This window comes from Sminthopsis crassicaudata, chromosome 2 (genome assembly GCF_048593235.1).
Source record: "Sminthopsis crassicaudata isolate SCR6 chromosome 2, ASM4859323v1, whole genome shotgun sequence".
NCBI lineage: Eukaryota > Metazoa > Chordata > Mammalia > Dasyuromorphia > Dasyuridae > Sminthopsis > Sminthopsis crassicaudata.
The window spans coordinates 594,250,528-594,263,943 of NC_133618.1; the positions used below are offsets into that span (position 1 = coordinate 594,250,528).

General features: G+C 35.8%; 1 protein-coding gene across 2 annotated transcripts in view; it reads left to right on the forward strand.

Annotated features, from left to right (window-relative positions):
- Nucleotides 1-204: 204 nt before the first annotated feature.
- Nucleotides 205-13,416, forward strand: part of KCNK18 (potassium two pore domain channel subfamily K member 18) — a 30,985-nt gene continuing 17,773 nt past the window's right edge. The window contains exons 1-3 of one of the 2 annotated variants that reach the window (XM_074295709.1): nucleotides 205-329; nucleotides 7,286-7,729; nucleotides 11,509-11,655. In XM_074295709.1, coding sequence (XP_074151810.1) covers nucleotides 7,372-7,729; nucleotides 11,509-11,655 — 505 coding nt within the window. In that variant the 5' untranslated portion in view covers nucleotides 205-329; nucleotides 7,286-7,371. Of the gene's footprint in view, nucleotides 491-7,285; nucleotides 7,730-11,508; nucleotides 11,656-13,416 lie in introns of both variants that reach the window. The other variant, XM_074295710.1, reaches the window with a different exon arrangement.

Sequence of the window (13,416 nt, forward strand, 5' to 3'; positions counted from 1 at the left end):
CTATAATACTTTTAGTACTTCTGAATGCAACAACAAATACAGAGCTAGACTAGGATGCTGAGGAATAGTGTAGTTTAATGCACAGAGAGAGACATATTAGAAATCACAGACTTTAGGAATGAGTGTTGCCAGGTGACAGCTGTGTCTTAGTGCAATTCACATCCCTAACAATGCAAAGTCTATGAGGTCACTATGCTATTCTGTGTTAGGTGTAATGACACTTTCTAATACATCATTTCTGCTGGCATCTCTAGTGGTCTCATGGTCATTGACATACCCAACTCCCCTCTTCTTGGATATAATAATTTTGGAACTTTTTTCCTGATAAAGTAAGTATAAAGCTCATTTAGAGCCAAGTCCAGGAGTATGATTTCAACAAACTAATTCAGACAACCAGAAAAGGATAGCTAAGGAAGATTAAGTTCATTATTTTGAGTGATTTTCTTCTGGTGCTATCTCAAGGTCCCTGCCTGTTGCCACTTAACTTGGGGTAAGAATACTCTTTCTGACTCCTATCAGATCCCTGATAATTAGACTTCATCTCCAAAATCCATGGAGAGGACTTTCTTTAATAAAAATTCATAGTAGTTGTGAAAGGGCTGGAGTAAAAAGGTTCCCTTTAGGTAAATTGATACTCTCCGATTGACATGCAAATGGACCTAGGGACAAGAACAAAAGGGGTAAGCAGAACTATGTTTTTGCTTTTATTATGAATACATGCAAGCAACAAAATCAATGATTTTGGTCATTTTTGGCCAATACAAAATATTCTCAAGAAAATGGATCTTTTTATATACAACCACGAAAGTTACTCCTCCACAAATTTGGGAGATTATTTCATCTCAAATAAAAGAGGTTTTAAATATACCTACAAAGCTTTTTCATGATTGGCAATATTTCTGGCACATTATTCCATTCTCTTTAAGAAGTTTTGACTGAACCTTATCCCACAAATGTGGCCATGATCAATCAAGAGGTCAAAATAATCCAAAGCTTAGAAATGGTGACAAAAAAGAAAACATCTCATGCTTTAAACGCTGGAAAATCCAAAGCAAAGATTGAAAAGCAGGTCTTCCAGAGAGACCTTCCAAATAGAAAAAGAAATAACAGAAATTCATAGTTAGACTTGTTGCCTTTATATTCATAATTAAAGTAACCTACACCAGCTGGCCTACAAAGGCACCAATACACACACACAAAGTATACACAGTTTACTAGGGCCAGTATGCTGTGGAATTGTGTGTCCTTTGTGTGGTTTACAAGATGAAACAAAGGGCATGAAAGTAAATTCATAAGAGGTATGACTAAAGGAAGCATTGTGTTTCAGTCTTTAGTTGATCTCAAAGAGACTGATTGCACTATTTACCTAGATAAATCTTGACATGGTGATTGACCATTTCTTAGATGTTATGTCACCACTCCAAAACAATATTTTATCATCAATTATCAAGTCCTTTCAATGATAGCTAATCAATTTTCCTCATTCCCAGTTGCTACCACCCTCATCTAGTTCCTTATAATCTGTTGCCTAGACTAGAATAGTAAACTTCCTGTTTTCCCTGCCTCCAGATCCCACTCCAATCTGTTCTTCATATGATTTCCAGGTACAATCTTATTAATGTATAAATGTGATCTTATCACCCTTCTGCTCAAAATCTTTCCATGGTTCCCTATTGCCTGCTGAATAAAGTCCAAGATTCTTCAGTTTATCTCCAATCTTATCTCCTCCTCCTCCCCTTCATACACTTTTCCTTTAGCCAAACTGCTAATCCTCAAATGACTTTTGGGCTTTCAATCTTCAGTCTCTTAGGTTTATGCTTATTTCTGGTATTCCTAGGAAATTGTTTTATTTTGCTTTGCTTTTCTCCCACTCTTATTTTAGAGCTGAACTTTTCTGACATGTTGTTCCTGTGACCTTTGATGCTTTACAGTATTTTTCATCTATCTTTTCCCTTTATTCCCTGGTGAGAAAGTCACTCATTTCTTCATAATATAAAAAACATTTATAATCCTTTCCCTGTAGGGTGCCAACCTTAGTTTCCAGTAAACAGGCAGAGATGGTCCCAATTAATTTCCAAGTTATCATAAGGACCCTATCAAATCCCTACTTTGAGGTCGAGCTCCAATCCTTTCTTTGTTAAGCTTTCCTAGGCCTCCCCAAGCATAAGGTGCTCTATTGTCCCCTGAATTCCTCCAGCACTTGTTAACTTTATCAACCAAGCCAAGTCAACAATCATGTATTACTACTTGACATATTATTAAACCAGGGACTGTACACAGAATTGGATGACTTTGCAGTATTGATCATTCTGTGATTTATCAGGCATGGCCTGATGACACCTTTTGTCTTGATTAGTTTTTCATATGCTTGTAGCCTTTCTTCCCAACTGAACTATAAGCTCCAGTGACTCTGATGCCATCTGAATGAGCTTGGGATAAGACATTTAACACTGTGGGCTTCAGTCTGTTCTATCAAATAAAAGGATTGGACTAGATAGACCTCTGAAGTTCCTTCAACTGAGAATCTAGGATTCTAGCTTCTTAAAGGATAAGAGACTATGTCTTATGCTTCTTAATATTTCTCTTCGTGGCCCTGTTCCTTTGTCTGGACTTCAAAATAGTGCGTCTATGCTAAGTACCTTTGGTCTCCCCTCCAACTTCTCCCCCAGCCCCACACTTTTTAGTTCCCCTTTTTTATGTGCTGTATTCTATTAGAATGTAAGTTCCTTGAAGCATAAAGAGGTCACCAGGAAAAGGAAATCATAAGGAACTTAATAAAATTTATTTGTTTACATTCCTACATGAAAGAATGATACTTGTAACTCACAAGAACTTTCTTATTATGGCAGTGAGAAGGCAAATAAATATGTATATATTTAGAGAGAATGTACTGGGAGGAAAGGAGAGAGGTGGAATCATGTAAAATATCTGCCATAAAAAAGGCAAGAAAAAACTTTTACAATGGAGGGGAAAGAGATGGGGGGAAGGAGTGAATCTTATTCTCATCTGAATTGGCTTAAAAAGGAAAAAAAATACATGCTCAATATGGATATATAAATCTATCTTATTCTGCAGGAAAGTAGAGGGGAAAGGGATAGGAGAAGGGGGCAAGAGTGGTAGAAGGGAGGGCAGATTTGGGAAAGGGATGGTCAGAAGCAAAACACTTTTGAGGAGGGACAGGGTGAAAGGAAAAGAGAGAAGACAATAAGAATTGATTGGGGATTACAATTAGTAATAGTAATTGTGAAAAGAAATTTGAAACAAGTTTCTCTGATGGCCTTTTTTCTTAAATGTATAAGAAACTAAGTCAAATTTATTAAAAAAAAAAAAAGAACCATTTTCTAATTGATAAATGATCAAGATATGAACTATGTCCAGAAGACTTTAAAATCATGCATCCCCTTTGACCTAACAATAACATTACTAGGCATGTATCTCAAAAGATTTTTTTAAAAAGAAATAGAATCTTTATTACAAAAATATTTATAGCATCTCTTTTCTCAGGGCAAAGAATTGAAGACTGAGAGGATGCCCCCCATCAACTGGGGAAATGGCTGAATAAATTATGATATGTGATTATGGAAATGATGAGCAGGATGCTATCAGAAAAAAACTGGAAAATACTCCATGACCTCATGCAAAATGAAATGTACTATGTACAAAATAATAGCAATATTGTAAGAGGATCAGCTTTGAGAATATAAGCTCCTTGAGGGCAAGAACTCTTTTTGTTTTTATCTGAATTGTACTATTGTACCCCCAGCATTTAGTACATAATATGTTGTTATTGTTCAGTCATGGCTAATGTCCAATGTTCATTGTTCAATGAATAATAATCTATGTATTGATCAATTTGATCCCCTTGCTATGCAAGGGAGTCTCAATAGTCTTCTTTTATACTATAATTCAAAAGTATCAGTTTTGTGGAGATTAGTTTTCCTTATATTCCAGCTCTCAGAGTCATCCATTATTACTTCTGAAAGAACTATAGCTTTAACTATATGGCCCTTTGTGGCAAGGTGATATCTCTGCTTTTTAGTATGCTATCCAGATTTGCAATTGCTTTTCTTCCAATGAGAAATTATCTACTGATTTCATGATTGCAATATTTGTCTGCAATTATCTTTGAGCCCAAGAATATAAAATTTGACCCTGTTTCCATTTTTTCTTCTATTTTCCAGAAAGTTATGGGACTAAGTGTTATGACCATAGAGTTTTTTTTTTCATATTACTCTCCTCTTTCAACCCTCATCAAGAGATTTCTTAATTCTTCTCCATTTTCTGCCATCAGAGTGGTATCATCTGTATATTTGAAATTGTATTTCTCTTAGGGAACCTTAATTCTGACTTTTGATTCATCCAACCTGGCATTTTGCATGATGTACTCTCTATATAAATTAAATAAATAAGGTAACAATATACAGCTTTGTCATAATCCTTTCCAAATAAGTTTCTCGTATTTGATTCTAAATTTTTCTTCTTGATCCATATACCGATTTCTCAGAAGACAAGTAAGATGATTGTGATTTCTTTGAAGGCCTGTCACATTTGTTATGATCCACGTAGTTAAAGGCTCTCAGTATAGTCAATTAAGCAGAAGTAGACTTTTTTAAAACTCTTGTTCTTTCTCTGCCAGTGAATTCATGCCACTGAATGTTGGCAATTTGGTCACTAGTTCCTCTACCTTCTTAAAAACCAACCTGTTCTGGGAACTGTCAATTCACATGTTACTGAAACTAGCTTGCAGAATATTAAGTATAACATTGTTAGTGATTGAAATGAGCATAATTCAATAATTTGAAAATTCTTTGGCATTGCCCTTTTTTAGAATTTGGGATGTAAAATGATCTTTTCTAATCTAGTGATTGCTATTGAGTTTTCCAAATTTACTGGCATATTACATACTGCACTTTGCTAGCATCATCTTTTAATTTAAATATTTCAGTTTAAGTGTTCATCAGAACCATTTTGCTTTCTTGCTCTTCTTTTTCTTTGGGATTATTTTTATTGCTGTTATATAACTTCTGTTCATAGTTCTTCAGGCACTCAGATCTAAATTCTGTAATCTATTTATCATCTCTAAATTAATAACAGATGTTATGTTGATACCTATATGGTTTAATGGTTTTCTCTACTTTCTTCAATATGTCTAAATTTTTCAACAAAAAGCTCATGATCCAAGCAATAGTCAGCTTCAGATATTGTTTTAACTGAATGTATGAAGTTTCTCTGCCTTTGGTTGCAAAGTGTCTAATCACATTGATTTCAGTATTTGACTATCTGGTGATGTCCATGTGTAGAGTTGCCTTTTGGCTTGTTGAAAAAGAGTATTTGTGAAGACTAGCAAGTTATCCTGATAAAACTCCATTAGACTCTTCCCTGCTTCATTTTGTACACCAAGGCCAAACTTATCCATTATTCCAATTATTTTCTTTTCCATTTTAACTTTCCAATCCTTTATGAAGGATGTGACATTTGGGGGGGGGGGAGTGGAGAGTTATTTCTAAAAAATGTTATAGGTCTTCATAGAACTGAGCAACTTTGATCTCTCAGCATCAGGGGTTGGAACACAGATTTATATTACTATGATGGTCTGCCATGAATTCAAACATATCATTCTGTCATTTTTGAGATTCTATTCCCATACTGCTTTTCTCGTTCTTTTATTGACTATGAGGGCTTTAAATTTCTTCTTAGGGATTCTTTCCCACAGTAGTGTATGTAATGATTGCCTGAATTAAATTCACCCATTTTAATCCATTTAAGTTCACAGACACCCAAGACACCAATGTTTAAACTTTCCATCTCCTGTTTGATCATGTCTAACTTGGTTGGTTCATAGATACTACTAGGTTCCTATGCAATACTGATTTTTATAGCATCAGATTTTCCTTTTGTTGTCACACACATCCACAGCTGAACTTCCTTTTAACTTTAGTTCATTCATTTCATTCTTTCTAGATTTAATTGTCTTCTGCTCTTCCCCAGAAATGTTTTAGACAAGTTCAAAACTGAGGGGCTCATCTTCCAATGTCATATCAATTATCAGTTTAGTGTTGTCCATGGATCATTCTTAGCAAAGATTCTGAAGTGATTTATCATTTCCTTGTAGAGTTGGTCACCTTTTATCAGAACACTCTATTATGACTTGTCCATCTTGAGTAATCCTACATGGTACACTTAATAGTTTCAATGAGTTATGTAAGCCCCTTTGCTACAACAAAGCAGTGATCTAGGAGGGGAAATAGTAAGGACTTAATAAATGTTTGTTTCTTTACTTTGTTCCTTCTTTAAATTTTCCTTAGTGCTGGGCATATAGAACCTACTCAATAAATACTTGTTGGTTGCTATTTTGAAGGATGTCATTAGGTGTGATTAGGATAGAGTATCAGAAACAGCCTGCTCAGGAGGAGCTCTTATTTGTCTTCCATTCTCTTAAAAATGGTCAGGATGTCCCACAGGTCTTTAACCTAAAAATGCCAACTATCAAGGCTGATTCTGTTTTAACCAGCCTGGTTTAGGTTTCGAAGATCTTTAACTCATAGAAGATCTGGTGCTTGATTTGTTAGGCCACCATGCATGATGACTGAATGTTAATAATAGAGTTCTTAGATGGAAAGTTGAACAAATTATGTCTACCTTCAAAGAGGGCCCTATGTAAAGTGAAGGCTGGTAAAGCATTATAAATAATAATAAGCATACATTTATTATGCACCTATTAAATTCCAAATTCTTTACACATATTATTTCATTTATTCTTTACAACATCCCTGGGAAGTAAGTTCTAGTAATATTCTCATTTTACAGTTAAAACTGAGATTAAGTGGCTTGTTTAAGATTACAAAACCAATTAAAGTATCTGAGGCAAGATTTGAATTCAAGTCTTCTTAACTCAAACCAAGGCACTCTGTACATTCCCCTACCTAGCTGTCCAGATGTTGCCAACAGAGAAAGGTATAAAATAGATAAACACAATGTCTGCACTGTCCCTCAACTTAATGCCAGAGGCCTGAATTGAAGACAGTGTCCCAACCATTGATAATCTGTAAATAATAGTAATCCCACTGAACATTTTGAGAGTTGAATTATAGACACCACCAATTAGAAGTTAAAGCTGAAAAAAAAAGCAAACCAAAAAACACACCAGACTAAGCCTATCCTTCTCAAGTCACAGCTGTTAGCTATAAAATGTCAGCATGATAGCTGCTAAAATAAATAGCAATCTGAGTCTGTGGGTCATGGGGGGCTGGGGAGATAAGTGACCAAATCTTCTTGATCTAATTAGTTGCCAGAAGCTTCCTGATTTCTCTGGGATATTCTCAAGCAATCTATGAAAGTGGAAAACTCCCTCATTCTCCTTCATCTTTGAAGATGGCATCACAAGAGGAACAGCCTGCTGCCAAACGCTTTTCTTGGACTCTGGTCCCTGACAAGAGGAAAATCAGTATTGTAACTGAGGAACAGGCTGCCAAACGACAAATTTCCCACTCTCCTAGCTTTGACCTTAGAGTGTTATTCAACCCTAACAAGAAGACATCAAAAAAGCATTTCTGCCACAAATGCTTGGGGAGAACCTTCCCACATCTCTTTTTCATCTCTTGCTTGGTAATCTATGCCTTGCTGGGAGCAGCCCTCTTTTCTTTTATTGAGGGCAATAGGGATGACAGAAATGGTGAATTCGAGGCATTTTTGATCAAACTCTGGCATAACTGTGACAGCAATGAAAAAGGTATGTGAAATTCTGCACTGAGAAATGATTTCTAACCATAATGAACTGGTTAAGTAACACTTGAGTTTTTAAAAGGTATCTAAAGCCATGGTATTTAGAAGATTTTTAGTTGATTTTTTTAAAGATACATTTTTTTGTTTTCTTTTGAAGAGTTTGGCTTAAACCTCCAAAAGGAGATTAGCTTCTCATTGCCTTTAAATCAAGTGACTACTGTGGCATTCAGCTGGTAGGATCCCTCAGGGATCCAGTCTTGGAAATGTTGCCAGTCTCATCTAGTAGACACAACTTGAAGGAAGTGGGACTACTCCTTTAGAAGTGGGGAGTTGCAGCTCCTCAACTGCTACTTGCTTAACTTCTTGACATGAGAATTTATTAACTATTAAATTATCTCAAGGATTTTGCAAATGTCAATGCTGAAAAATTACCCATGCATATATTTTGTAAATAAAAAGCTATAATAATTTTAAAAAACAAAAAAAAAGTAGATTATCTCAAGAAGAGTTGGAATGGATCCCAGGAAAAGATGATGTTCTGAATGAGCAGCCAGCTTCTGGAGGGAATAACCTAATGAGGCTGACATCTTGAAATCTCAAAGAATTTATGTGCTGAGGTTTTGGTGGGTAGTTATAGCTAGTGATTCTGGTGCCCATAAACAATCCATTTAGTGGTGTACTTGAAGAGATCTTCCAGATTGTTAGAATTCAGTTTTGTAAAGACTTCTAGTCCTCTAGAAAATCTACCTTGGAACCCCTCCTGTCTACCCCAATTCTGGACAGTAACCCTTGACTGCCAGCTCTTGAAATGAGGCAAAGTGCAGGGAGGGAGAGAGGAGAAGGCAGCAAGCAGAGATGATGACAGTGGAAAAAATCAGATCTTTTCCAATTGCACTCTTAACCAGGGCCAAGCAAAAGAGTGATTATTATAAGAATAGAGGATGTCAGGTAGAGGATCTCAAAATATAGCATCAGAGGGCCTATATAGGGATAAAGCTCCTCTAATTTCTGCTTTAGTTAGGGTGCTGAATTTTGGTGTAAAGAAACTGATCAGAAATGTTTTTCCCTTGCTTAAAGTGTTCTACCCTTTTTTCTTTGTTGAGTTCAAGGAAAGATTTCATGATGAAATAAGAAGGCAGTCCTAGTTCCATTACTGATTTGCTAATGACTTATGAATCAGCTTTTTTGTTGATTTTGTTGTTGTTGTTTTTTGGTGGGTGGTTTTGGTTTTCTTGATCATAGTTCCCATTAAATACTTTGGATTCAGAAAAGATAGCATTGTGTGACAGAAACAAAACAAAACAAAACAAAACAAAACAAAACAAAACAAAACAAACAAACAAACAAACAAAATGTTCTAATCTTATATCTGCCGTGATGGCCAGGACAATAGTTCCCAAAGTGGTAAGGTCTTTACAGAAGTCTCTCCCACCCATCCTTCCCCTTTACTATGACTCCATTTTACAGATGAGGAAACTGAGACCTAAAGAGAATTTAAATGGTCTTACCTACAGTCATACAGATAGTAAGTAGCAGAATTAGGAATCATAACCAAAGTCTCTGATTCCAGATGCGGGACTGGTATGTTTGTTTATTTGTTTTTCATGTTGATTTCTTTTTTATGTTATATCTCCTGCCTCTAACTAGCATTCTATAACTTAAAATACTCCCTGAGCCTCCTTACCCCAATCTGTCAAATGAAGAGTTTGAACCAGAGGGTTTCTTTGGACCCTTTCCTTTTCATGTATCTACAATGTATGTAAAAGAACTTGGAATAGGACTGCTCTACAGATCTCAGTTCTTGTCAGAGTTACTACACAAACAAATCTTTAGAGTGCTTCAGTAATGCTTTTTTGTCCCCCTTGGGAAAATAATTGATATCCTTTTCTCTAAGAGCAGGACTGAATAGCCTCAGGTCACATGATCCAAGCTGTGACCTTCCCCTTTCGGAATAGGGGAGTGGTAAAAGTGCCTTGGGAAAGAGTTGGGGAATGAATACTGCTTCTGGATTTAGATGATGGGTTGAAATTCAGCTCTGTGATGCTTGGGAAAGACCCTAAGTCTCGATTTCCTAATCTGGTCAATGAGGAAGGCTGGCCTAGAAATAGGTCCTTCCAAGTTATGATAACAATGATCTCCCTAGGGCAGAAAAAAGAATCTGCTTAGAGATAGTAATGACCCTTGGGGGATCCAGTTTTGTCTTGAATCTACACTAATTGGGTGTCCTTGGTACATTTTAGCTGACCAACAAATGTTCAGGAGAGTAGAAGTAGCCTAATTAATAAACTCCAGTTTTCTAATGTATATTTTCAATTCTTCAGCAGCTTGTAGGCTAAAAAAAGTGCTTGGAGGTACTATAAAATTAAATAATTTGCTTAGGATCACACACTTAGTGTATATCCAAGACAGTACTCAACTCATCCCAATTCTAAAATTTTCTTGTTTTGTTTTTGTCAGTATTATATATTGTCTGTTTCTGTTAATTATATTCATTCTTTGTAAATGATCATTTTTTGCATCGCAATTCCAGGCCTCTACCCTCAGTCCTATTCTAACTGCTTAAATGAGATGGGAATCATTGACTCTGGATACATAAGCAATTGACTTTGCCATCTATCATTGCTATCCTAAGGTCATCCAGCCCTTGCCATCTGACCTGACTCTTTGAGCCCAAACACAATTATCTGACTGACCCTACCTATCTAGACCTTTCCACTATCCTTGCAGCTGGACTTTCATATATGGTCTCCCTCATATAGTGTATGAGCTCCATAAGAGCAGACAGTGATTTTGTGTGTGTATGTGTATGTGTGTGTGTGTGTGTGTGTGTGTGTGTGCGTGCGTGTGTGTGTGTGTGTGTGTGTGTGTGTGTGCTTGTTTTTATAGCTTTTACTTCTTTTAGGTGCTTAATGTTATTCCCCAATCATTCCTTCATTCATTGAGGCTGGTAGGTGGTACAATGAATATAGTGTTCAGAAAGACCCAAGTTCAAAACCCAGACAGTTACTAACTAAAAAAATAAATCTAACTGTGTGACCCTGGGCAAGATACTTTATCTTAATAAGGATGATAATAGAACCTGCCACAAAGGGATGTGGTGAGAACCAAGTGAGATAATACATATAAAAACACTATTTGGTATATGGTAGAAGCTTAGTCAATCTTTCTCTCTCATTTGCAGAAATTATAGAATTTGGTGATATATATGAATATATATGTGAATATGTTCACATATATATTAATAAATGTTTGCATATGTGTGAATATCACCCTTCCTCATTTTTAGAAATGCAAGGGACTTGATTTTTTTTGATCCTAACAACCTCATTGAGGAAAGGAGAAACTGTGTTCAGAACAGGCTTCCCTTAAGGTTCCTTAAGGTCATATAGCAATGTCGTGGCAAGGCAGGGATTAGAATTTATTCTCCTGATTTTGACCAATGCTCTTGACATTAATCCTTGGGATGATTCAAAAGTCAAGAACAACATAAATTGTGTTACCATTTTCCCAGAGTCTCAGGGAACTGCAATGTATGGTCATTGTGTTGTCACTAAGGTTTGAGTCTCAGGCAAGTGGAACATATTTTCTCAAATCGAGGCAACAAACTTCTGTCCTGCTGCTGTTAATAACTGTTACGGTACATTTCCCAGTTCAGTAGCTAGGAAACAAGCATTTAACTGTCCTGAGGAGGAGGAAAAACTCATTAGGAAAATAATCTGCTTCTTTTCTTAAAGTAGATCATAAGTTGACTGTTTCATTTCACTTGTCCCATTATTTCCTTTATAGAAACAGAGACAGAGAAAAAATTGCACTTCATAATGATGACCAGAAGAATGCTAAAGAGTGAACTGCAGCATGAATGGCTTCTCTCCTCTGCAGAGTGGTCATTTCTAGGATCCTTGTTTTTCTGCTGTACGGTATTTACCACAGTGGGTAAGACTAAAGGCCCTGGGTTATATCTTCTTGGCTCAGCTCTCACTTTTGAAAAAGAAAAAGGGAAAAAAAAACCTCATAAAACTAGGATTTCTCCTTGGGAGATGGCTAGGTAGCATTTATTCAGTCCTTATTATATTCTAGACATTGGAATGAATGTAAAGATGAATAGAAACTGAATTTGCCTTTTAAAAGCTTATATTTTTAATGGAGAAACTTATACTTAAATAAGTTTTTAATTCTTGTTTTGTGGCCAATATTTGTGATGACATTGATGTAGGGGATACCCAGAGAGGAAAAATTTCTTTATCAGAGCAGTTCAACAAAATATAGACTTAGAAAGTTTCATGAAGGAGGCCCTGAGAGATTAAGGGATTCATCCAGAGATATATAGCCAGTGTGTGTCAGAGATAGGACTTTGAAATCAACTCTTTCTGACTCTGAGGACATAGATCCATTATACTCTGTTACTTAAAATTTTATTGTTAGTGCTGAATTCCTTTAGCTAAAAAATGTGATTCTTATTTAAAAATAAATGTTCCCCTTTTTGTTAGCCATTTATATTCTAGTGTCAATGTGTTTCTGACCCTCTCTTAAGAAGAGTTTTCTTATTGCTGGGAAAACTGGAAAATAGTATGGTCAAAACTAGGCATTGACCAACATCTAACATCCTATAGCAAGATAGGATTGAAATTTGTTCATGATTTAGATACAAAAGAGAACAAGCGATTGTCTATTCGGATCTGTGAAGGAAGGAATTTATGACCAAAGAAGAATGAGAGGACTAGAGAATATTATGAAATGCAAAGTGGATAATTTTGATTATATGAAATTAAAAAGGGTACAAACAAAACTAATGCAAGCAAAATTAGAATCAAAGCAAAAAGCTGGGAAAAAAATTTTGCATCCAATGTTTTTTCTGATAAAGCACTTAGTAAGAACCTAACAGATAAAGGCCTTACTTCTAAAATATATAGAGAATTGACTCAAGTTTATAAGAATATAAGTCATTCCTCAATTGATAAATGGTCAAAGGATATGAACATTTTTAGTCATATGAAAAATGCAAATCACTATTGATTAGAGAAATGCAAATTAAAACAACTCAGAGGTACCACTTCACTCATCTCAAATTGGCTAAGATGAGAGAAAAAGATGATAAATATTGGAGGGGCTGTGGGAAATTGGAACATTGTTGGTGGAGTTGTGCACTTAACCAACGATTCTGGAGAGCAATTTGGAACTATGCCCGAAAGACTATCAAACTATATAATCTTTGATTCAGCAAACTCCAACAGTAGGTCTGTACCCCAAAAGATAATAAAAAGAGGGAAAGGACTCACATATGCAAAAATGTTTGTAGCAGCCCTTTTTGTGGTGACAAAAAACTGGAAACTGAGTAGATGCCCATCAGTTGGGTTATGTCTGAATAAATTGTGATCTATGAATGCAATGGAATATTATTATTTTATAAGAAATGATAAGCAGGCTGATTTCAGAAAATCCTGGAAAGATTTAAATGAACTGATGGTAAGTGAAATGAATAGAACTAAGAGAACATTGTACACAGCAACAAGATTATGTGATGATCAATTATGAGGGACTTGGTTCTTCAACAATGAGGTGATTCAAGGCAATTCCAATAGATTTGTGATGGAAAGATACAATACAGAGGGAGGATTATGGAGTGAATGTGGATCACAGCATAGTATTTTCACTTGTGTTATTGTTTTGCTGTTTGCTTGCTTTTTTTCCAGTTGG